The sequence below is a fragment of the Cheilinus undulatus genome, linkage group 9 (assembly GCF_018320785.1).
Source record: "Cheilinus undulatus linkage group 9, ASM1832078v1, whole genome shotgun sequence".
Taxonomy (NCBI): domain Eukaryota; kingdom Metazoa; phylum Chordata; class Actinopteri; order Labriformes; family Labridae; genus Cheilinus; species Cheilinus undulatus.
This window is the reverse complement of record NC_054873.1, coordinates 16227747-16251192: the sequence shown is the minus strand read 5'-3', so window position 1 is coordinate 16251192 and position 23446 is coordinate 16227747. Positions and strand designations below refer to the sequence as shown.

Genomic DNA, 23446 nt, shown 5'->3' with positions numbered 1-23446 from the left:
TTGTCTCCTCTGCAAAGACAAAGCTTCAATTTAAGATGGATGTCAAAGTCAGGGCTTTTATTTAGTTTCTACAGCACTTTATGATCACCAGTTCCACATGGTTTCAAAGACAAACTCCTGATTTATGAGCCTGTTAATGCGGCATGAGCCGCTCTCTGAGTCTTATGCAGCAGACAGGTAGTGAATAGCGATACTTCAGGTGGCGTTAGCTTTAGGAGCCAGCAGGGGCCCCTCCATTCCCTCCGACCTGTCAGTGATTAGTCTGTGGAATAAACAAAGCCCTAAATAATAGGATGAGAGTGGCCCTGGGGAGAGGCTGGGGAGTTGTCTCGTCATGTTGCTCACAATTTAGGAGTCTTTTAGAACACTCCCCCGGCCCATAAATCCTCCTCAAGAGATTATCTGATGTGAAGCCGGGGATGTTCAGCAAATCCAAATATTTTCCTGAGCAGGTTGTGGATCATTCTCTGTGAGTGTAGTAATTCATTTCCCACAATGCTTGAAAAGCGCATCAGAAACGCATCAATGGCGCTGCTTGTCTCCACAGGCGGCTATGTCTGGCTTCAGCATGAACTTTTTGGCCATTGTTGGTTTTTTATTCCTCCAAACCACACAGAAATTTGATTGTTTTTAATGTTGTCTGTATTAATGGCATTGGAATTGTCCCACTGAGTTCTCCAATACGCAACAGACTCCCTTTTAAAATCTAAAAAGTGGTCGTCTCTGAAGCCGTATAGACATTACCTAAAGGTCAAAAGCTGTGTGTATGTTTGTGTTTTCTTTTGTTGTGTGTGGGTGTGTATGTTTGCTCTCTCCTTTAGACTGACGAGGCTTGAACGCTCTGACACCATCCGCTGCATAAAGGCTTGTCAGCCCAATGACGTCGCCTGTGTCCTGGACCCCACACACTCTATATCCCACACCTTCATCTCCCTGCCCACCTTCAGAGAGTTCACCAGGCCAGAGGGTAGGAACACGTCCACTTTCTGTGAATATTAATGCTAACAGTTTGGAGTTTTACAGTTGGAGACATGTAGCAAAATTGTGAAAGGAAGGGAGTTTGTAATATTCATACCACTGTCTCCACATGACCTGCAAAAGCAAACAAAATCATCAGAATAGATTCATTTTATTGTTATACTTAGCTCAACCTGAGCTCTAGAGATCCTGTGTGGAGATGGGACAAAGTTTCAGAGGAACAAGTATCCTCCAGTCCTCCACTGAGCTGGGCTGATGGCAGCGTGGCGAAATGGAAGCCTCTCCTCAGTGCAAAACATGAAATCCCTCTTCAAGTTTGCAAAAAACTCAATAGGAAAGCCAAGTGGGGTTTCATAAAGAAGTTCTCACCTGTAAGTGCCAGCTTAGGAGGAACAGAGACATTACAGAAGTGAGAATGTGCATGTCTGATTGTGTCTTCCAACCCACAGTGCTAAAGCACAGTGTCAACTGACAGATGGGGACACTAAATATCATACTCTTGCTGTATCAATATGAGTGTCTCAAGCTGTAATGACAGCAGAGCTTTGTTATGGGGCTGTCATGGAAATGTACTGTGAAAACACCCTATAATGCTATAATGCCACATTGTTATATTATACAATTAGCTTAAGGGCAGGATTGGGATTTCTGTTGTCAAAACAGCAGCACAGGCATTGTGTTATTAGTTTATTGAAAAAAAATGACTAGACATCAGCTTTAGATGTCCAATCACAGTAGGATGCTAAGAGCTGCAATAGGAGAGGTCACCTGACTGGAAAGCTTTGAGGAATTCAATATTTGGCCAGCACCCTCTGAATAGAGAGCTTATTTCAGTCAAGAACACTCTCATAATAAATTTGCCATTTTATTGCAAAATGGATACACAGTTTTACTTGGCGGAGAAGGCTCTGCTAAAAAAGATACTCCCTGGGTTTGCCAAGCAGCATGCTTTGACTTTCCAGGAACCACACAGATAGAAGCCTCTGTATGGATTGATACATTAATGACAATGCATACTGAATACATTAAAATTAGTTAAAAAGCGATTAATACATAGTAGCATGAATCTCAATATGAGGGTCCAACGAGCTTTATGCTATGAGGGAGGTGGCTGGGGTGGAGGAGGTTAAGCTTTGTCAGAAGTAGTAGCAGCATAGTGCATCAGCATTTATGCAAGCAGGGATTAGTGAGGAGTACGTCATAGCAATAATTGGGATCAGCTGGCGTCAGTTGATGACGGCTGGGCGTATGACTACTGTGTCCTGCTTAAACTAACACTGAGCTTCATGTATTCAGACAAGAATTAGCAAGTACAGTTTGAATCCATTTTTAATCAACATTTACCAGCACTAACACATAACCTGGCACAGTGATCACATTATTTAATCAGTTTCTGTTTAACGTTTTCAAGTGGTAGGTGATTGGTGACTCTAAATTGCCTGTAGATGTGACTGTTAGTGTGTTTTTTAAATGCTTATGTGTGATTAACTGGTGACCAGTCCATCATGTACCCTGTCTCTTGCCTAATGGCCACTGGGACTAGTTCCAGTCAAACTGACTGAATGGGGTAAAAACATAATGGATGGTAGGATGGATATCTCAGTAAACTTCCTTCTCTCTATGTTTTTTGGGAGTGTGTCCCTTTTAGCAAACTGCTATAACAACATATTCCCAGTAAAATAAGACACAGCAGAGCTTCATGTAAAAAGGCTCTAGTGTCCTGCCATGGATTTCATGAATTTCCTACTATCCTTAAAAGAAAAAAAAATTGTGCCTTGAATCGTTGGTAGAATATGCTGTTAAATTCTTTGAAAACAACTTTTGTTTCCTTATTGTCCGTGTGATCCTCAGCCTTTTAGCTCTACTCAATCTTCCTTAATCAACAAGCTTCCATCCATCCAGTTTCCCTGCAGTTGTCAGAATCCATACAGCTCCCTCTGACCCCCTCTCAGGATGTCCTCCATGCAGCTCGTTAATCAGTGGCAGAAAGTGACAGCTGACAAGCATCTATTGGCTGACGTGTGTAGCACATATTTCAGGCACACTCATGCTCAACGTCACAGGGAGTTTAGCTTGTGTCGTTTCTTGTCAGCTCTCTCAAAATCAAGGTCCTTCAGTGCTGAAAACCTTTCTGTGACCCTGTCAGTGTACTACAAACACATTTCCATCTCCTGTTTTATTGTCTTTGTCTTGGAAAGAAAAAAAAAGGAAGAAAAGCAAGAGTTGGCACAAGCTTAGCTGCACAATCCCAGTGTGATTATAAAGCTTTGTGCTACAAAAGCTCTTTGTGTTTAATTGTTATCTTCCAACAGAGATCGTCTTCCTGAGGACGACGGTGCCTGCTTATGGAACTTATCACTTGGGCAGCTACGACGTCAAGTTCGACATCCTGGAGGGCAATGTGGAGAACGCCTTTGACATCCTGAAGCGGGTTGAGAATGGAATGTATGTGGGTGAGTATTTGACTGGATAGAACAAGCTAGTGCAAACATTAGCGATAATAGCAGCTTTAATGTGTAGCCTGATGGGCTCCGTGACTGGAAATCGCACTTTTTCCCTCTTCCCAATTCTCATTTTGAAATCCATATGTGATTTTTATTTCACCGCAAATCAAACTCACATGTGCGCACTGAGAAGGGACACAGAAAAATCTCCCCTGAGGAATGTCTGGACGCCCTGACTCAAGTACATCTGACACAGCCTGTTAACAGTGTGTGCAGTCTGGTGGCATCATGTAGCTGTCATCGTCTTCATGGGGGTTTCTCAGCGTCTGCGTCTTTGTACAGTTGTCCTCTGAGCGGCTCTTTGAGACAGATGCAGGCCTGTGTCTGTCCCACCAAATATTTGGCATCAATTTTCACAGTCTTGTGGTCAGACAAAGCAGAATTTAATTCACTTATCTATGGCTATGCATATCCAGAGCACATTGATTCTTTTCAAAATAACTTACAGCAGTTTTGAAGAGTGTGTAAACCAGCAATTGTGTATGCAAATGCCAGTGTTTGTAAGTGATTGCAGCTGACAGGCATAGCATTCATTATAACTACCTGTTCAGCCTCTGCCAGCATGCATAAAAAAGCCTGAACTTGCTCTCAAGTTGTAGCAGCAGATAGGATCTCAAATGGTGTGTAACAACAACACATGTTTGGGTGGAAGCCATCGCCATCCTTCATTCTGCTAGTGACCCAGGGCTGCTGCTCTCCTGTGGGAGAGATGAATTGCTTTCTGTGAAAAAGGGTGTTGTGAGCACAAGGATGACACATTTTTGGGTCTATGCAGTTCTTTTTTCCAGCTTAAAGTTTCAGTTTAGTGCAGAATTGCAGACAGGGTGGTAGTAGAAGGACAGCGTTTGTGTCTTCTCTCACTGTTCGATGAAGGGATGGCCTGTTGGTATGCACATCTGTCTTTAAATGAAGGAAGGGAGGAGGAGAAGAGTGTGACTGTCGCTGGTTCGGGCTGGATTGTGGGCGCATGCAACTGTTCATCTCTTGTACACTTGTGCAGAAACAGATGTTTTCTCTGCAGATGTACCAAATTGCAAACAAAGAAATGGGAGATAAATGGCAATAATTTACATGATTTACACTTTAAGCTGTTGAAATTACACTGTTTTGTTTTATAATGGTTTGTTTTCCCTGGAAAAGCCTAATTCTGCAAGAGAGATAAGCTGTGTTTTGTAGTATTTCATCAAACTGTCTGTCTTGATGTGTGTTTAAATAGGATTTAGATGAAATTCCCTGTTTATAGCCATACTCGTTTGCAAGGGCAAGTATGAGGGAAAGAGGGAGAATAAAATTCCAGAAAGAAAGACAAAGAGAGAAGCTGAATGAAAGAGAGAGAGAAATATTTGCAGAAGTAATCCTGGGCGCTTTGCTTCATGTGGTTAAATGTATTGTTCCATTTCCCCACGCTAGGCCTCAGTGTCTCGCCGAGCATTAGAGCACTTAAACCGACGACCACATGAAAGGCGTGTTTGTGCGGAGCCACTTCTCTCCCCAAACCCGTTGGATGGATGCTTATTGGATGCAGCTCTTGCATGTTAGCACCAGTTGCCCCATCACGTATCCAAATTGAGGCCCTGTGTGCTGGAGCCTTTCGTCCGACGCTGTGGAGTGTGGCGTCCACGGTGCGATGAAGGCCCTCTTGGTTTTTATTTGCTGCTGCTGGTGCTTTGGCCCGCAGATGCTGCTGTTGCGTAACCATTGTATGAAGCTCGCTGACGTGTCACTTAAGGAAGCTTAGTTTCCAGTATCTCCAGTGTCTCCAACAGTGGTATTACAGCTTGGTGGGATGTGAAGAGAAGCAGACTTTGAGGCTCCACTAATGAACAAGTGCGTGAACTCAAGCAAACTTTGGTCCATTGTTTTTGGCCACTTTTTGTGTTTTTGAAAGGGACAAAAGAGGCAATTAGGAATCCCAAGAATCCGTTGCTTACATGAAAAATTGAATATTAAAAGGTTTGATTGGCTGGCGCTGTCTTCCGTTCTGCTCACTTACACTTACTCTTTTCAACCCAGTCTGCTGCACACAGTCATGCCGTGTTTATAGAGACTTACACTCATTCACATCCAGACAGATATCGTAAGAACCGCACTAGTCCTTCTTAGCCTCTGGTCATCCATCACTGGCATTCCCAGCACTGTCATATCTGGAAGACGACCCTGACAGCCCCTAAGCATCTGTGCAAACACAACCAACCCCCTAGCACTATTCTGAATCAGTGCAAACTTACAGATTTCCATGATGCCAACAACACAAAATCCCTGCAGATATGCAGACTGAAGTTGCCAGTGTCATTGCAACAAAGAAAACATTTATGACATACTCATATTTAGAAACACAAACAGCGTAGGAATGCATTACTCATGCTAACACTGTCATCCACTTCGTGTTAGTGACGGGTTGTTTGGATTGGGTTGATAATGGGATGATTGATTCTTGCAGTCAGCAGGTGGATGGATGAGTCCTCCTTTTGAAAACACAGGAGAACAGTGTGGTCTCAGCTGGAAGCAGGGGTTAAATCCAAGGCTGAATCTCTCACCTATGACAAAACACTGCTGTGTCTCCTGTTTGCTAATCTGTCAGCAACATACATCATTGTGGGGATCAATATTGTCTTTGAGCACTCCCAGAAAGTGTTTCATAGGTTGGTGTAGCTGTTTTACTTTCATGTAACAAGGCCATGTTGAACCCTTAAAGCTACTGAAGAATTTTTGCACTGAAATGCCTTTATTAATGAGAAATATCTTTTCCTGTGTTGTACATATTTTCTAAGTTCTTTAAAGTTTTACAACAGATTTCAAAACTGGGGACAGTCTTGCTATTTATAATTGTAGCTAGACACATCTTGTCATAGTGGCTATTATGGCAGTCCCACTTTGACAGAGTGTTTATCATTGCGATGGAAGTGCTGTTACGTGAAAGACCTGCTACTGGAAACTGCTGTTCTGTTGCTGTATCACATTCATGCTTTGTGCAGCTTACTTGTTATGAACAACCATTATTATCTGGTATTAGTTGGGAGTTTACGCAAACTCAATACTGCAGAAGCTTCCACCCCATTGCTTCCCTTGCAAAGCTGGTGGATTAGTGAGATTCCATGTCTGTCATTAGGTGGATCCATCTAGCAAAGCTTCAAGCTGAAACGCTGAGAATGACCAGACCAATCATTGTCATTTCAGCAGAATGAGGCAGGAGCAAGGATGTAGTTGTACTGCAAGCAGGTAAACAATGGCTGCTGGTGAAGTGATTAGCTTGAACATAGCTATAGTGGTAGTTTTATCAGAACTACACAACATTTTTCCATAACCCCCAGATACCATTGTTTTTATATAGGACAAGAAGAGACACAGTTTAAAAAATGTTAATAATTTTTAATCATAAATTGTAGCCAATTACTTTTCCCCTCTGGCAGCCTGCCACTGGTCCTTTTTAATGATGCCTCCGTAGCCCTTTCGAAGGCTTTATCCCCTTCTTAATCCATTTTTCGGTCATTTCTGCTGCCAGCAGCTAATGCTTTCCACCATTTTGTATCCCACAATGCTTTGTCGCAGGCTGTGACAATCAATGGCAGGCTGTTCTGTTGTTGCATCATGCTGTATGAAACTGTGCATGTCTTTACCCTTAAATCATACAGGTGATTGCCTGAATAGCTCCTAATAGAGAGAAAGAGAGACGGAAAGCCTGTGATGTGGCCCTCTGTGTCCCTGCAGACAGGACTGCTGCAGCGACACAGTGAAGAGCTAGTATAAAGGAGCACAAAGAAGGGCTGTTTTGTAAATATGTTTTAAAGATTTTTTTTTTTTTTTGGTGACAGAATTATATATTTTTAAAAAATTTTTGGTCCCCAAGAGGTGGGAGAACAAGTTTGTGCAAAAAAAGGTCTTTAATAAATTTATAAATTAATTAATAAACTAGAAAAGCACTCAGAGAGTGCAGACCTCCGCCATCAGCCCTATCTCCCAATAGTGAAGAATCCTTTAAAAACATTCCTGGATTCAGACGGGGATCCGGATGACTCCCAAAATCTAATTCGCAGATTACTCCCTACCTAGTGGGGTGGAGACACTGGAAGTCATGGCAGAGGATGAATATTCCTCTATTCTCTCAGCATTGTGAGTGTTCTTGCTACAATCTGCTGTCTTTCTCTCTGTTACGCTCCGACTTGTCTCCTTGACCAGGCATGTGTTTTTCCACCTCTGTAAAGTCCAAAACTTTGAATAAGTTACTCATGTCTTCCATCTCCTGGTGTAAAGTGGTAACAGGGCAGACCTCTGCCATTAGCCCTATCTCCCAATAGTACAGAATCCTTTAAAATGTCCTGGATTCAGACGGTGATCTAGATCAGTCCCAAAATCTAATCAGTTCTTCTTCATGCCATTTCTGACATTTCCTGAAAATCCGTCCATGACTTTTTGAGTTATATTGCTAACAAACAAACAAACAAACAAACAAACAAACAAACAAACAAACAATCGAACAAACTCACCTGATCAACCAACCTCCTTGGTGGAGGTAATAAAAGTGCTCTTCATGGTTTGAGATACCCATAATACCAGGTAAGAAGCTTGCAGCTCGACCCAGGACAGCCACTTTTAACAGCTTTTCTTCACTGAAATCAGAACACTGGTCCTTAATTCAACCAAGTTGTGAATAGCAGAGATGGATGAAGCTGAGGCTCGGTCTCTACTCATCATATTGTGTTATTGTTCTGATGGGGAGCCCCCTAGTTGCAGAATTTATTTAAGAAGTAGAGACTGAAAAATGTTTCTCTGTTCAGGGGAAAGATTTGACATCCCACTTATCCTGTTTTCCTTCAGATTGATATGAAAATGCTATATTTAAAGAAGCAATATGAAACTCAGTCAAAATATGCCTAGACAAAGCAATACAAACATGTCAGCTCTCATTTTACTCGACCAGACCAGTTGGCAGCCCAGTAATCGTTATTAACATATGAATGCATGATCTCTGCAACAAGCAAGATTTTTGGTGTCTGAGGCATTTATTTGCATTCAAATTACTACCATCTAATCCTGTTTAAACAGACTCTGGTTGTAGGAAAACCATCTGAAATGTAAGCCTGGAACCCATCAGCCACTGTTTGGCAGGGATTTTGTTTTTCTCTATAAAAATGCATCCTCATATAAGTAACAATCACTTTGAAGATGTCTTCTCTTTTTTCCAACATCATCATCTGTTGGACTGAGATATGAACTATGACCACCCATCCATTTATTCTCAGGCAAGACAAGAAAAAGATTGTATATATAGTAGTATATATAGGACCATTCATATACAGAGCAGTTTAGAGTACTTTACAGAGTTAGGATGAGAGTGTTTAAAGGCACCAACAACATTAGAAATAAATATATCAAAATATAAGATAAGAAGACGTAAGGAAAATGACATGAATATCCTTAAATCATCTTTCTTCCCTTTTTGCCTTCCAATGTTGTAGCATCCTGAAACGCTGACTACAGAGTCTTAACGGACACACATTTACCTTCAGATCTCACCAATTCAAGTTGATCCTGTTAAAAATCTACCTCAGAACATCATCAGGATTTAGGCTTGTAGTTTGCTTTGTCTGGGTTGGGTACACCCCTAAGCTGCCCTGGAAACCCCCCATAGGCCAGTTGTGGTGGAAAAGTTCACTAACAGTCTTTACACTTCAACAATTTCATGCTACCAGTTACAGAGAGTTCAGAGCTCTGTGAGCCATAGATGGATACATGGCACTTTGAAAGCATCCTGCCAAGTCTGTCAAGATGTCCCAGCCTTGAACTGTAGATATGGTAGCTCTTACGGTGTTCTTTTCAAATAAAAGCTTGAGCTACCCATATTTTCACTTAAGGCTTTTATTCTGAAGTTGTTTCCGGGAGAGTTATTTAGTGAATGAAGTCACTTGCAAGATTGCTGTACTCTTTCTTGGAATCTTGGCTAACTTTCTTAGTGATGAATGATAATTATAATTAAAATATTTATAAGAATAGGACAATGTTCGAACAAGATGAATACCAAATGTTCAACATGATGATTGCATTTAATAGTGTTAAACCCAAAATAAGTCATGGTGGTCTAATTTTTTATTTCAGAAAAAAAGGCCAAGATTTGTGTTGTAAAAATAAACATCAAGGAAGTCTGCAGATAAGATGCAGTGATCATAAACCGGGATACTAATAGATATATTTTGCATCTCTCAGAGCAACACTCCAAAGACAGTGTTTTGGGTGGACAAGCTTGACAGGTGGCCGTTATCATTGATCACTATCAATGAAGCCAGTTGGTAAATGAAACTCTTAATGAACATCTTTTCTACAAAAGAACAAAAGAATTGTTGTCCACTTCTAATAAAAACAACTGAATTAGCTGCATCATACTGATCTCTTCACCGGTTACCGTTATTTACAGGCTTACTGTACCCCCTCTTTCTTCTCAAATGACACTGATTGTCCTGGCCATGCTTTGGTCGGGATCAAGCCTTTCAGCTTGAGGCTTCTTAAGACGGAGCCATCTGACAGACATGCATAGAATCTGGCTAACCAATCGGCTTAGCTGTTCAGCCTAACACCATTTTTGTAACAGCTTGTAAAGTTTTTTGTACTTCTGCTGTCAAAATGGACATTTTAACATGGGTGCTAATGAGACTTTGGTGGCTTTTGAATCAAGCCTCAAGTGGACGCTGGAGGAACTGCAGTTTTTTGCACTTAACAATTGGCTTCATTTTTCAACACTGGAGGTTGCTGCTTGGCTAACCATAGCACCCCTGTGTAGCCCAACTATGTGACCACTGCATTGAAAAGGATAGATTGACCTTGGTGTCTTTTATGGATTTCCCAGACAACGAATGGCCAGACCAGAAGCCTTTAAGCTATTTTCCCTGATGGCACCAAGATTAGCCAACTGGTATCAACATGCAAAAATCAAACAATTTAAGCTGAAATCAGCCATTACACAGAGTAGTCAGAATATGTTTAGTCCTCTCTTGACTCAGCTACTCTTCCTCATGGGCTTTTATGTCTCTGAAGGACTCGTCTGTACCAAGAATAAGCCCTTGTCTAATTTTTGTGGCAGGAAAAGGACTTTATTATGTAGTATTTAAGTCTGTCTTATTAAATAGCAATATTTTCTCTTCAAGAATTATACACATCCTCCAGAGAGTTTGTAAATATGAGACAGAGAAGCTAAATTCCATCCATTTTTAAACTGTGGCCTCTGTGGTTTCTATCCTGCACAGAAGATAAATTCTTTTTGAATGACCATTGGCACAGGGCTGGCAGCCAGTGAGCCAGACAGTAAGATGAATGGAGGAGGAAGTGGACAGTTTGTCTCTGTGCAGGTAGTCCCGGCCGTCAGCGCTGTCGTCCACAGATGCCGGAGGAATGTGAGCCGACTGTGTGAGACATGACTTCTTCAGAGCCGGTGCAGCTTGTGGCTCTGGCTTGTGGCTGTACCGCTGAGGAGCTGAAGACAGCAGCGGAGATAAGCAGACAACTAGCACCTCCAGTCTGAGCCGCTGTCGTTTGGATGAATCATGACATTGGCAGCGGCCGGCCCACCAGAGAGCGCCAAACACATGAGGAATCCTCCGTCTAATCAAAACAGGGTCTTCTCCTCCCAACATCCCCACAGTCACACACAGAAAACTCCCCTCGGGTGGTCGCCCATCAATGTACTGATGAAGAGATAGTGATTCAGATATTTCACGCTCCCAGAGACATACCACAGTCCAGAACACACTGATATGTACACACAGAGTATAATTCTTAGCAATAAAACTGTCTCAATAAGTCACAAGTTATACTTATCTCCCTTGGTTTGCTGATCCATTCATTCTCTGCTGTCTGGCACTGTGAGTTTTAGAAAATGTAACTTTGTTAAAGTATTAGCTCAAAATTAATACATTTTTTAAATCTGTGTTCAAGTAGAAAAAAGCTAGAGGAGATATCAGAGTTCTTAAACAGCTTATCGAAACATCCCTTTAAAATAAACAGGGAGAGTATAAAACAAATCTTGAACTGCAAACACAGCAGATTTTCATGTTATTTTCAAGTGTATTTTTTGCTCGTTGGTTATTGGTTATAACCTTGAAAGGTCACTTGTAATGCAGCGCAAAGATTGTGGTGAAGATAATAGTGCATGTTATGTCATCTCAGCTGCAGCAGCCCACAACTGCTAAAACGGAAAGGCCAAGAAAAGAAGCAACCGATTCCCTACAGCTTCTTTTCAATGATGTCACTGCCCAGAGAGTGACACTGTCCAACAATAAGCCATGGGCCACTGGAGTGATCTAAAACTGTGACTTTCTGGGACTTGACCTGAAGATATTGAGCCATTAAGGATGACAATTAGGGTATGGTTCCTGGCCCTTGTTTGGAGTGTTTACAGTCATGGATGTCATTGGAACTCTGACCACTGATCATACCTGAGAGGCTTGTTCACTCAGGGATAAATTTACTGAGGTTGGCATGCAGAAGTAAATTGCACCAAAATTGTGCATCATTTGCTTCTGCTATCTGCTCCATTTCAAGGTCAAATTATACATATAGTGCTTATAATATCCAGGTGGAAACATGCCCCCAAGTTTGCCCTGCTCTGTGCAGTTTGACCTTGCTTTGTGTGGAGAGAAGCTTTCCACACCTTTATCCCTCATTTCACTCACAAATATAATGGAGGCAAGCCAAGAGAAAGTTCATACATTCCTATGGGAATCTCTGTGATGTCTGACAAGAAAAATAACTTTTGCATTGGATTTTGGAGAGACTGACAGTGTGCTAACTAAGCGAACAAGCTTCTAATTAGCTAACAGGTTAAATTTTTATCAGCTTATATGAAATGCAGTAAGATTTATCAGTCAATATATACATTTTAAAATATACAGTACCGTGTGCAGAACTTTTAGGCATGTTTGGGCCAAAAATTGAGGCTGAAGAAAGGTGTACCTGTTGTGAGTAAGATGCATTATTGGGTGGGAAGGAGGATTAACACAACCCTGGTCTTACTCTGGATGTCCTTGCATCATTCCAAAGGCATCAGAAACTCCACTGTTGACAAATTAACAAAGTCCACACTATTAGGACAGAGTAAGAGGTGGATGCGGTGGGTAAGCATGGCCAAGGGTACCGTCTGGGCAGGTAGTAGGGCTGCCAAAAGCCCCTAGTCGTGCTGTTGATGTCCCAGGGGCCCATAAACCACAGTGGTCTCTGTATTACCAGTCCAGAAAAGGCCTGGACAAAAGAGATGCCATCGAGCTTGACCTTTGCTACCGAGCGACACTTGTGTGTCAACATGTGTCAAGCTTGACTCTCTAAGTTTACTGTTTAGAACAAAGATTCCTCCCTGAATGGAGAAAGAAATAAATCACTCAGCTTTGTCATGAGCAAAATACTCTTTCACACATGTGAAAGAAGTGTTGCACTTCAAATTTGCTTTAAAGGCATAGTTCAGTATTCTTGAAGTTGAGTTGTGTGAGACACTTGTAAGTAGTAAGTTTGTTAGCCACAGGAGAAGGCTAGTCAGCTCAGCCCATATAAGGAGAAACCAGTCGGATGTTGGCATGGAAGCTAGGCTATGCAGCTATGGTGGTCTTTGCCCCACATTAGCTTATTTAAAAAACAACAACAACAACAACAAAAAACAAGCTAAAATAATTTAAATCTGGAGAGACTCAATACAAGTTTAACAGTATTTATTTTCCAAATTTTAATGAAATTAAAAAGTGCAATGTCTTTGGTGATTAGACTCCATCTTGATGACTTCATGTACTTGAAGGGGTTGGGAGGCAAACAGCAGGAAAAGGATACGCCCCTATGGAGTCTAGACACTGGTGGTGGTGTTGATGAGGGATGCAGGATCAGAGGAGAATACAGCTGGAGCAAAAACCAATGAAGTGGCTTGGAGGAGGAGACTGAGGTATGCAGGATGAGATAAGCAGAAGACCTGTGAGGATTGGAAGAAATGTTTATGAACTGAATGGAGGTGGCTGGGGTGGAGGAGGAATGCAGCATTCGTATTGGAACAACAGTCTGACTTTGAAAGAGAGAATGACAGATTTAAAATATGACAGGTTCACGATGATTGGTCAAACAAGGTTGTGGCAGAGAGTGAACGCCCATAAGCAACTGAACTCCAGAGCAGGAAGAGAGAAGGAATAGAAGAAGGGAGAGATATACATTGCTGACTGATGAATGAGTAGAAACAGCCTTCCTGCTTGAACTTCCACTGAGTTTCCTCCTGAGCTTCCACCAGCAAGCGACTTCGCACTACTTGAGTGCATCATACGTTCTTCCACCAGCAGAACATTGGCCATCTGTTTGGGTCTGTGGACTTCAAAAGAGACAAAAATAGTCCCATAGTGCAAAAGTTAGCATTTTTAACACACATTGTCCACTATTGTTAGAAGAGGATACTTTCATGAATCATAATGAGGATAGGAAGAACTTCTGCAGCCCAGTCTCTCCTTAAAGAGGCCAAGCTGGCCGACTTCTTCTGTGCCTAATACACTTACTACTAATAGATATCTTATACATGCCAATTTGAAAACACTTCAACCTTTGGTTTTATAATACGGTCAAGTCAAAGTGATATTTACAGACATAATGTTAGATAAATTATTTTTATGTCATGCTAAGGTGGTATTGTTGTCCAGATCCCTGGAAAGTTTATAATAACAGCAGTCTGTAATGTTTTCATATTAACCACACTTGCCTATTAGTGGCATTGTTTGTGAATAAGAGAAGGCTGATTGGTTTTCCTGTAGAAACTCAGGCTGTCAGTCTAGTACAGTTGGTTATGTCAGCATTTTGAAAAGATTATATTTCAGCTATGCAGGCGGATTATAAGAACTTATAAATTGGTTGCTTTTCTAATAGGGAAACAAGGGAGCTAGTTAGTAAATGTTTGGACTGTCTCCTAGCTTTTATGGACTCTTGGAATGAAATTTGTATGTAGTAAGGAAAGAACAACTCTCGAAACAACTCTCTGCTGTGTTTATGCCAACTGTGCTCAGCAGAGCATCAGTGATGTAGTAAGATACAAAACATATCAAATTTATAGCCATAATGATGCTGCAGAATGCCCTCCAGTGCCCTCTTTGCAGAACTGTAACTTTGTACACCACCTGGACACTCTCCAATGGTTTCACTGCTGTGAGCATGCATAGCACCACAACCAGTGTGTCATTATACAATACTGTGGTGAGGCCAATGCATATTTTTCATTTGTCTCTGGTGTTAAACCCGTTCATTTTGGATTTTGTCATACACTTCCTCGCTGAGTCGTAGAAACCAGAAAACCCCGAAATTGTACTGTTTACATGTAACCCTTCAATATTGCCGCCCCCGTAGCCATGAAGGATGACAAATGCCTCCTGGCATCAGCCTCACTTTGTTTTGTGGCAGTGTCTCTGCTACTAGCATGCATTTATTTAAGGCTATTTTCTACTTAAGGGTCTACTTTACGGTGCGGCGGGATGTTTTTGGAGAACGGACAGATTGCACAGCTGTTTGTTTGATGGTTGCTGTTCAGGCCAGTGCAGTCACATTTGCAGATACCTCAGTGAGATGGAAAGATACCACAAACCTTTCCAGCGCTACAACTGGATCTCCTGCATGGGTACTTTAGACCCCCGAATGGCATGACCTTGCAGCCCAGATACAGGACACATTTTTATAAGGTTTTGGAAACCTTCCCAGGTTTATTTATGTGAATCTCAGGTGGTACGGTAGCCAATCAGAGTCAACCTGTTTTGTTGCTGTTGGCGTTTTGCCTCACAGCGCGGATGAAAAGTTAAAGATGAGTTTGTGGTTGTGGTTTCACCTCAGGTTCACTGTGAGTATGTAGAGGCCCAGCTGTTGGCTGATGCTTTCCCCTCATTCAGGATACCATGGTGCTTTTGATGGGAGGCTTACGGAAACATGGAGTCATCATGAACACACGCACTGACTTTGGTATCTGTGCCTTTGTACAGGATTGAGCAAATGAGCCCACATTGTAATAACATAATTAACGTTCTTGCCTTCAAGGCTGGGTGAAAAATAAGTTACATAAAGGATGAAAGCTGGATTAAACATTTTCAGGTGTTTTTTTACTCTGTAAACTACAGTAGCCATGGTTCATTTCACAGGTGAGGCAGGACAGTTTTTGATCATGTCCAATTGCATGCAGATTTGCAAACTTTAAAGTTGTATATAGTTCCACATAATCATGTGTGTAGTTTTCAATTTCATATATATATATATATATATATATATATATATATATATATATATATATATATATATATATATATAATGTCTTTATTCAGATAGGTGGACAGCAAATAGAGTTAGAATTAGGGATGAGAAAGTGGGAGAGAGACATGCAGGGAAGGAGCTGCAGACATGAAATGAACCTGGGCCTCTTGAGTACATGAGATGCAGCCTAAATACTAGGCCATCTGAGCCCCTTGTAGTTATCACTATACAGATTCTACCTGAAAATGTGAAATTTGTACTTGGGGGTCTGGATTTTTATCATGCATCAGCAGGCTTTGATGTGTACATGATAAACAGTCTGGACCCTATTTTGACAGTGTACGGTGGCTTTCTTTGGCCATTTGGTGCAAAGTGATTTAGGGCATGTCCGACTACATCTTGCTTTCACACGGTACTCCAGAGGCAAGTTTAGAACCAGAACTTTACAGAAAGTACAAAGCACAAAGTATTTAAATTCTTTATTTTGCATGAAAATGTGCATAGTGACTGCCCTCTACAGGTTAAAATCATCTACTGCAACTAAAGTACTTTGAAAAATTAGATTTAAAATTCCACCATGGTTAACTTTGCTCGTAGCACCCCGCAGCCAAAATTCACACACAACCAATCAGATACATTGCTGTGACATTAGAGGATTGTGGGAAATGTATTGCTCTTGCCTGAAACCAAAACTAAGCTGTTTCTTTCCTAAAAGAAGGGAGTAATATAAATATGTAGGGCTTCTATATGGCCATATACTTTCATTTCCCCATTTAAACCGGCTTTTCTTGAAAAACAACTGTTAATTTTGTGTCTAACAGGCTTACTGGATTGACACAGAAGTTTCGGCCTGTATGGAAATTCAGCCTATCACAGACGTCTCCGTGATGCTTTCAGGTTGCCGCTGTTGGCCGGGATCATGAATACTTTTCCCCCTAGAATTAAGTGGATAATATACAAACTTTTGTCTTCTACATGATCATATATCTTTGACATACCTTCATTTTTCAATTCAGAACACCTTTTGTTGAAAAACAAGTGAAATTTGCTTCTAGTGGTGGTATTGGATTAAACACAGAAGTCACAGACATTACATGGCAAATGTTATGCCAAAATACATAAAGGTGTTGCCTTTTTGGCCTGAGCCAAATTGGGCCCCATGGAGGGAAGCCTGGCCGCCAGACACTTGCCATAGTGCTACCCCCCAGGTCTGGCTCTGGGGGGCGCCCTGGTTTCCCTTTTCTGGGTGAGGTGACTCTAGACTGTTGACTTCGAGTCACAGGGTTTGTTGACGGGTAAAGAAAGAGTCTTTGCCTCAAGTGAAGGAGTTCAAGTTCTTGAGGTCTTCAAGAGTGCTGGTAGAATGGACAGTGAGTTGACAGGTGGACTGGTGCAGCATCAGCTGTTTAGCAGGTGCTGTACTGTATTGTTGTGATAAAGAAGAAGTTGATCCAGAAGGCAAAGTTTTTGATGTACCATTTGTCACATATGTTCATGAGCTTTAGGTAATGACTGAAGAATGAGATTGTGGGTTTAAGCAGTCAAAATTTGATTCTTTAGGAGGCTGTCTGGGCTCAGCCTTAGAGATAAGTTGAGGAGCTCGGATATCTGGAGGGATCTCGAAGTAGAGCTGCTGCTCCTTCACATCAAAAGGAGCCAGTTCGGGTGGTTCGGCATCTGATCAGGATGCCTCCTGGTCGCCTCCCTGTGGTTTGGCCACGTCCAACTGGGAGGAACCCCCAGGGCAGACCCAGAACTGGCAGGTGGCATCATAAACCTGGAACTGGAAAACATTGCTGTGGAGATGAATGTCTAGATGGACTTACATCGTTGCTGCCACTGCAGCCCAACCTGGGATAAGCAGAAGAAGATGGATGGATGCATTAACGTTGGCACTTGGTTTCAACACTGCACGCTGACAAGCTTGAACAATTTGGTTCCAATTTACACCTGAGGCAATCTCCTTCGGTGCGGCTGTAGGCACTCATTAGACCTGGGCTCAAACCCATGATCTGTGACTTAGGTCGTTGTATAAAAATGAAAACAAATGAACAAACACGTTATGCCTCCAAAAAAAGAGTAGGCATGAATGAAATGTAAGCGTTTTGGAGGCGCAATCGGCTGCATTAACAGAACTTTTGTCCCTTAGAGAGTAGAATTTTCCTCAGCTTGTGCTAATTTGACCACAAACAAATTTACTAAACACTAATTGGCCTCAGACACATTCCAGCTATTGCAATTAAGCTTAAAGTGTTCCTAAATTTTCATCATTATTTTTTAATGCGGTTATATTGTAACACTTCTTGTCAGTGACACAGTCATTCGAATTTCAGTGGAAAATTTTGCCCTCTTCATACTCATTATAAAGTGTTTGGCCCTCATTGGAAGCAGTCATTGCTTCCTGCCATTAAAATAACAGCCTTAATGTGGACTGAAGCTCATCTGTCTTTGTGGTGGTCCATATTGTGCTTGTAATGATATCTTACTCATCCTCACTGTGTGCTTGCTCAACCCAACGCTGAAGCTTGTCATGAATTTTTTTTAGATTGAGCACACGAACAATCATGAACCTTCTGAACCCATTTCAAGTCTTCATCGGTCATTTTTTGTCAGTTGCGTGCCATCTCAATTGGGGTATGTCTGCAAATAATTGTGAGGCTCAAAATTTAATCTCTTTTTCCATGTTGATGATTCTCATATAATGCTGTTGTCGGGTTGAGGCAAAGGTCAGCTTCTTCTGATGCTGCTGACGCTTCGGAAACAGTAAAATCTCAGTCCTACTCCCCTCCATGAAGAGTCACTATGCAACAGAGTACCAAAACACCAAAACAAGGGGGCAACCCTGGTAGAAATGGGCCCCATTCCACACTCCTCTAAGCTCTTATCGCCAGAATCTGCTGGAATCTGTGAAGCCCGCAGATCCGACTTTTAGAGGGATGGGAGAGTGAAGGAAAGTGACAGAAAAAGAGACTTTGAGCTCCCATTGCTCTCCACTCCTCGAGTTAAAGATGGATTCCTGGAGGAATGCCTCCATGGCTGAATCGCGTGACTGCGACTGCTCCCCTCCATCGAACACATGGGACTCATTTACCCTTGTGGGCCGTAGTGATGGTGCCACAAACACCAGGCCCCCCTCAGGAAGGGAAGAGAGGGGAGGAAGAGAAGGAAGAGAATGAGTGGGTGGAGGGGAGCTTCAATCACACAATGCCAGGGTCCCAAAGGACGCAGCGGATGGCGCATAAAGGATCATCATTTGTCCTGTGGTGAACAACAACCAAATGGGTTTTACTGCTTTGTTAGAAGTACCATGGAGAGGAGTGTCATCGTTCAGACAGATGGGAGGCAGTGATTTGTTGTCATTTTAATCCATGTTGAGTCACCATACAAAAAACCTTCAACACATCACTGACTCATTGATGATTAAGAGAAACCAGAGGACTTTCTGGGGAAAATCAGACCAGTTAAAGGTGTGATAGGAGGACAGTGCAAAGATTTTTCAGCCTCAGTGAACCCTGGCGATGGCTTTTCAAACAGGCCAGAGCTGAAACGTCACCAGCTTTGTGCAGAGAAAAGGACCGCTGTCAGCCAGTATGAACACAATTTTTCCTCCCTGTAATGTCCTGTTCACTTTAAAAGAGCAATGAATTCCATGGGTATCTAGTAATTCTCTGATGCTGTTTGTTTATTCTAACATCTGATTTAGCATCATGAAGGTTATGAATATTATCGAAGTTTGGAACAAAAAGAGACAAAAAAGTCAGATTGTTATAGAAAGCCTAGCCATCACAAGTCATCGCTTTAAATAAGGTTTCAACAACTTTGTTCTTTCAAATGTTCCATCCATCCATCCATCCATCCATCCATCCATCCATCCATCCACCCACTTTCCAGCTTCTTCTGGGAGATTCCAAGACGTTCCCAGACAAGATAGGATATAAAATCCTTCCAGCCCATTCTGGGGCCTCCCCAAGGTCTATTCCCAGATGTGCCAGGAAGACTTCAAAAAGAGAGCCGTCCAGGAGGCATCCTCATCAGATCGACCGGTAACTTGTCAGCTACCTCTTCACCACAATGGTCTGGCAAAATGCTTGCAGTACTGTTGATGCTGCCCCAATCCACCTGACAGTCTCACACTCCCTTTTACTGTTACCAGCCAACAAGACCCTGAGATACTTGAACTCTTTCACCTGAGGCAGAGGCTCATTCCCCACCCAAAGAGAGCAATCCATCGTTTTCTGGCAGAGAACCGTGGCCTTGGACTTGGAGATGCTGACTCTCATCCAGACAGCTTTTCACTTAGCTGTCAACTGTCCCAGTGTCTGCTGGAGGTCCCCAGCTAAAGAAACCAACAGAGCCACATCATCTGCAAAAAGCAGATATGGAATTCTGAGGTCCTCAAACCAGAAACCCTCCTGTGCATCCTGTGCATGAGAATTACAAACAGAATCAGTGACAAGGGGCAGCCCTGGCAGAGGTCGATGCTCATCAGGAACGTGTCCCACTTTGTGCTGGGAATTCAGACACCACTTTCACTTTGGTTATTCAGGGACCTGATGGCTCGCCGCAGCAGCCACGCAGTACCCTTCCACAAGACCCCTAAGGGACATGAGCGTAAGCCTTCTCCAATTCCACAAAACACATGTAGACTGTATGAGCAAACCACCATGCTCCCTCAAGAAATCCTTGTGTGAAGGAGTAAAGAGCTGGTCCTCTGTCCCCTGGCCAGGAAGGAATCCGCACTGATCCTCCTGTATCTAAGGTTTGCCAATCAGCAAGAGCCCCCTGTCCAGCACCCTAGAATAAACTTTCCCAGGGAGGCTGATAGGAATGTCATCCTTGACATCATTTACATTTAATCTTAATGATTCCCTTTTCAATGCCTTACTTCCATAAGCCTTGAAAACACAGACTTGTGAGAGGTAGTCAGCAACCCTAACCCAAGAACAGAGAAGTTGAGGAAGTAAAATGAGGGAGTTAGTCACATAAAGAGGCCAAAGCGATCAAAAGTGTAGTTTCATTTCTCACAAAATGAGAAAAAAAGGACGAAGTGCTATTAATTTAATACAAGAGTTCAATTTATTCTATACATCCAGAGATGTAAGATCCAGAGACTACTTTTATATTTATTTTAAGTTTTTATCTTTTAAAGGAAATGAGCCATAGTATTTTAATTCAAGTTCAGAGATTGAAGATCCAGAGAGCAGTGTGTTTTTATTGGGACATTTCCAACAAAAAAGATAACTTTTGTATACTTTAGCATGCTCTCCTCCCCAACACTTGGAAACCCAATCTATTAATTATCCATTACATTATTAATGCCAGTGGAAGTTTAAAAATCTTCAGCTTTGTAATCAGCAGAGCATTGGCGACTTTAATGCGTCATGTGCCATCGCAGTCGTTGACTCCGTTTGTGGATTTTTCATGGCCTTCAGATTTGTGGCTGAGTGGCTGTTGTTCCTGAATGTTTCCACTTTCTGATAAAATCACTTGCAGGTGACTGTGCAATATACAGCAGGGATGAAATTTCACTAAGTGACATTGCAAAGGTAGCATCCTATCACAGCACATGCTTGAAGTCCATAAGCTTTTCAGAATTTTATATTTTGTATCACAAATGTTTGCAAACAGAGACTGCATGGCTAGGTGCTTGATTTTATACACTTGTGGCAACTGGTCTGATTGAAACACCTGAATCCAATAATTAACAGGTTTGGCCACTTTTGTTCATATAGTGTATGTCAGACTAATTTGAATCTTTTTTTTTTTTGGACCCTTAAAATCCCAGCTTACACTTAGGGAGTAAGCTTTTTAAAAAGTTAAAATCCTCGGGTGTTTGGATCTTTATAAATTTGGACCTATTTTTACTAAAGAAATAGTCTCAGTGAAAACTGCTAAATATTTTGGCCTTCTTTTATGCAGATGATTACTCTGCATCATAATATGTCTGCACTGTCTTGCCAAAGAAGCACATCAGTATCTAAGCATCTTAAATTTCATGTTATTTTCATTTTGGATTGAAGATTACAACTGCTTTAGACTCAGAAGAGTTTTTGCAAACTTAAATGTAGATGTTCTTAAAGTGGAAAAATACACTTTGGTCAAATAGTGCTACGTGTGAGTTGGTATGCAACCAATAAAGACAGCTGTATTGAATAAACTGAAATAAATAAAGTTTAATGATTTGTCAGCCATGTATGAAACACACTATTAAGGAATGCATCTGAAATATGTCTGGTTAACACAGCCTGAGACAAGAATATTGTTTCTGAAAAGAAACTTTGAAGACAAAAGTATTTTTTCATTGAGTTCAACACCACAAACACAATTTTATTGGCTTCAACTGTATTGGGATGGCAGACAATTTTTCATTTGAAACTATCAGCACTAAAACCAAAACTATCTGGATTGCTTGGGAAACTAAGAAAAAAATCAACATAATAAAATTTAAATTCATAAGCACAAAGAAAGTTTGTGTTCATTGAAAATGTATAGACTGTCATTGACATATGTTCAGTGAAACTAGAAAACATTCAAAAATGTTTCTGTATTCTGTATCCTCTTCTTTTTTCTTTAAGATCTTACAGTAAAAGTACCGTAGTACTCAGTCATGCAGTCTTTCCTGATATCATCTCTCTCTTTATTTTTCTCCTGCAGGTGTTGTTCGCCAGGTGAAGCCTCTGATTGGTCCAGTTTCTACTGTACTCAAACTGTCCATGCGCAACCTGACAACCCAGGGGGACTCTGGCCAGAACATCATCAACGTTCATGTTTTTGTCTCTGAGTTTTGGTTCTGAAAAGAAGATCCTAAATTGTACCACATGTATTAAAGGATGTATGCTGTCAGCACTGTCCACATTGGTTTGATAATATCAATGCATAGATCAGTGTCCAGGATTCAATGGTATGCTTGATTACTTCTGACAGTTTTTGAGATGAAAGGCTGCAAACTGCTTTTGATGAGAGGTTGGGTTGTTTTTGACAAGCTCAGCCAGATGTGAAGTCCAATGTTGCATCTGGAATAATGGAGCTGAATATGGGGAGGCTTTATTTCATAATAAATTGAGGCTTCCAGAGCGTATTTAAACAGAAAGTGCATGCATTTAGAAAGGATATGATGATATATTTCTTTAATATTCTTTTTTGACATCATAAGCCTTTGTTTTGTACCATTCACTTTTCCTTTCTCACTGTATGCATTAGATGAGCTATTTTTTTCTATGGAATAAACACTATTTTATTTACTGAACTTCTGTTTTTTCATTTCCATTGAAAGTGTTAATTTTCTTCAAATTATTTTTTCCACCTGTCAGGGTTAATTGATTTTACACATGACACCAATGATTTTATCACTGAAATAATTAGATTGGTTCAGCTATAACCAAAATACATATTTTCAATTAATCTATGGTTGCTATTAAATTGATAAAATAGAATGGTATGTAATTGGATGGTATTGTGTCTCAGGGCTCTGAAATCAATCTCAGACACCTGTGATAATTCGTTTTCCAGGTGAGGCCAATAAAAGGAAAAATACTTAAGAAAGACGTGCCATATTATTAAGAAGGCCACAGTTTTCAAGCTGACGAAAAGTGTCAGAAAAGAGCATGTCTACAAAGTCATGGTCTAATGAATGTGGCTCTCCTGATCAGGAGGATCAGGAGAGGAGGGCGGAACTTTCTTTCAAGCGGGGAGGGCCAACCAATTCTTGGGGCAGTGCTACCTCCCCACATGAC

General features: G+C 41.4%; 1 protein-coding gene across 1 annotated transcript in view; it reads left to right on the top strand.

The window, feature by feature from the left end:
• Positions 1-22959, top strand: part of fbln1 (fibulin 1) — a 60179-nt gene extending 37220 nt beyond the window's left edge. Inside the window, exons 15-17 of the mRNA XM_041796251.1 lie at positions 822-967; positions 3291-3431; positions 22368-22959. Of these exons, the coding sequence (XP_041652185.1) occupies positions 822-967; positions 3291-3431; positions 22368-22507 (427 nt within the window). The 3' untranslated portion in view covers positions 22508-22959. The remainder of the gene's footprint in view (positions 1-821; positions 968-3290; positions 3432-22367) is intronic.
• Positions 22960-23446: the final 487 nt, after the last annotated feature.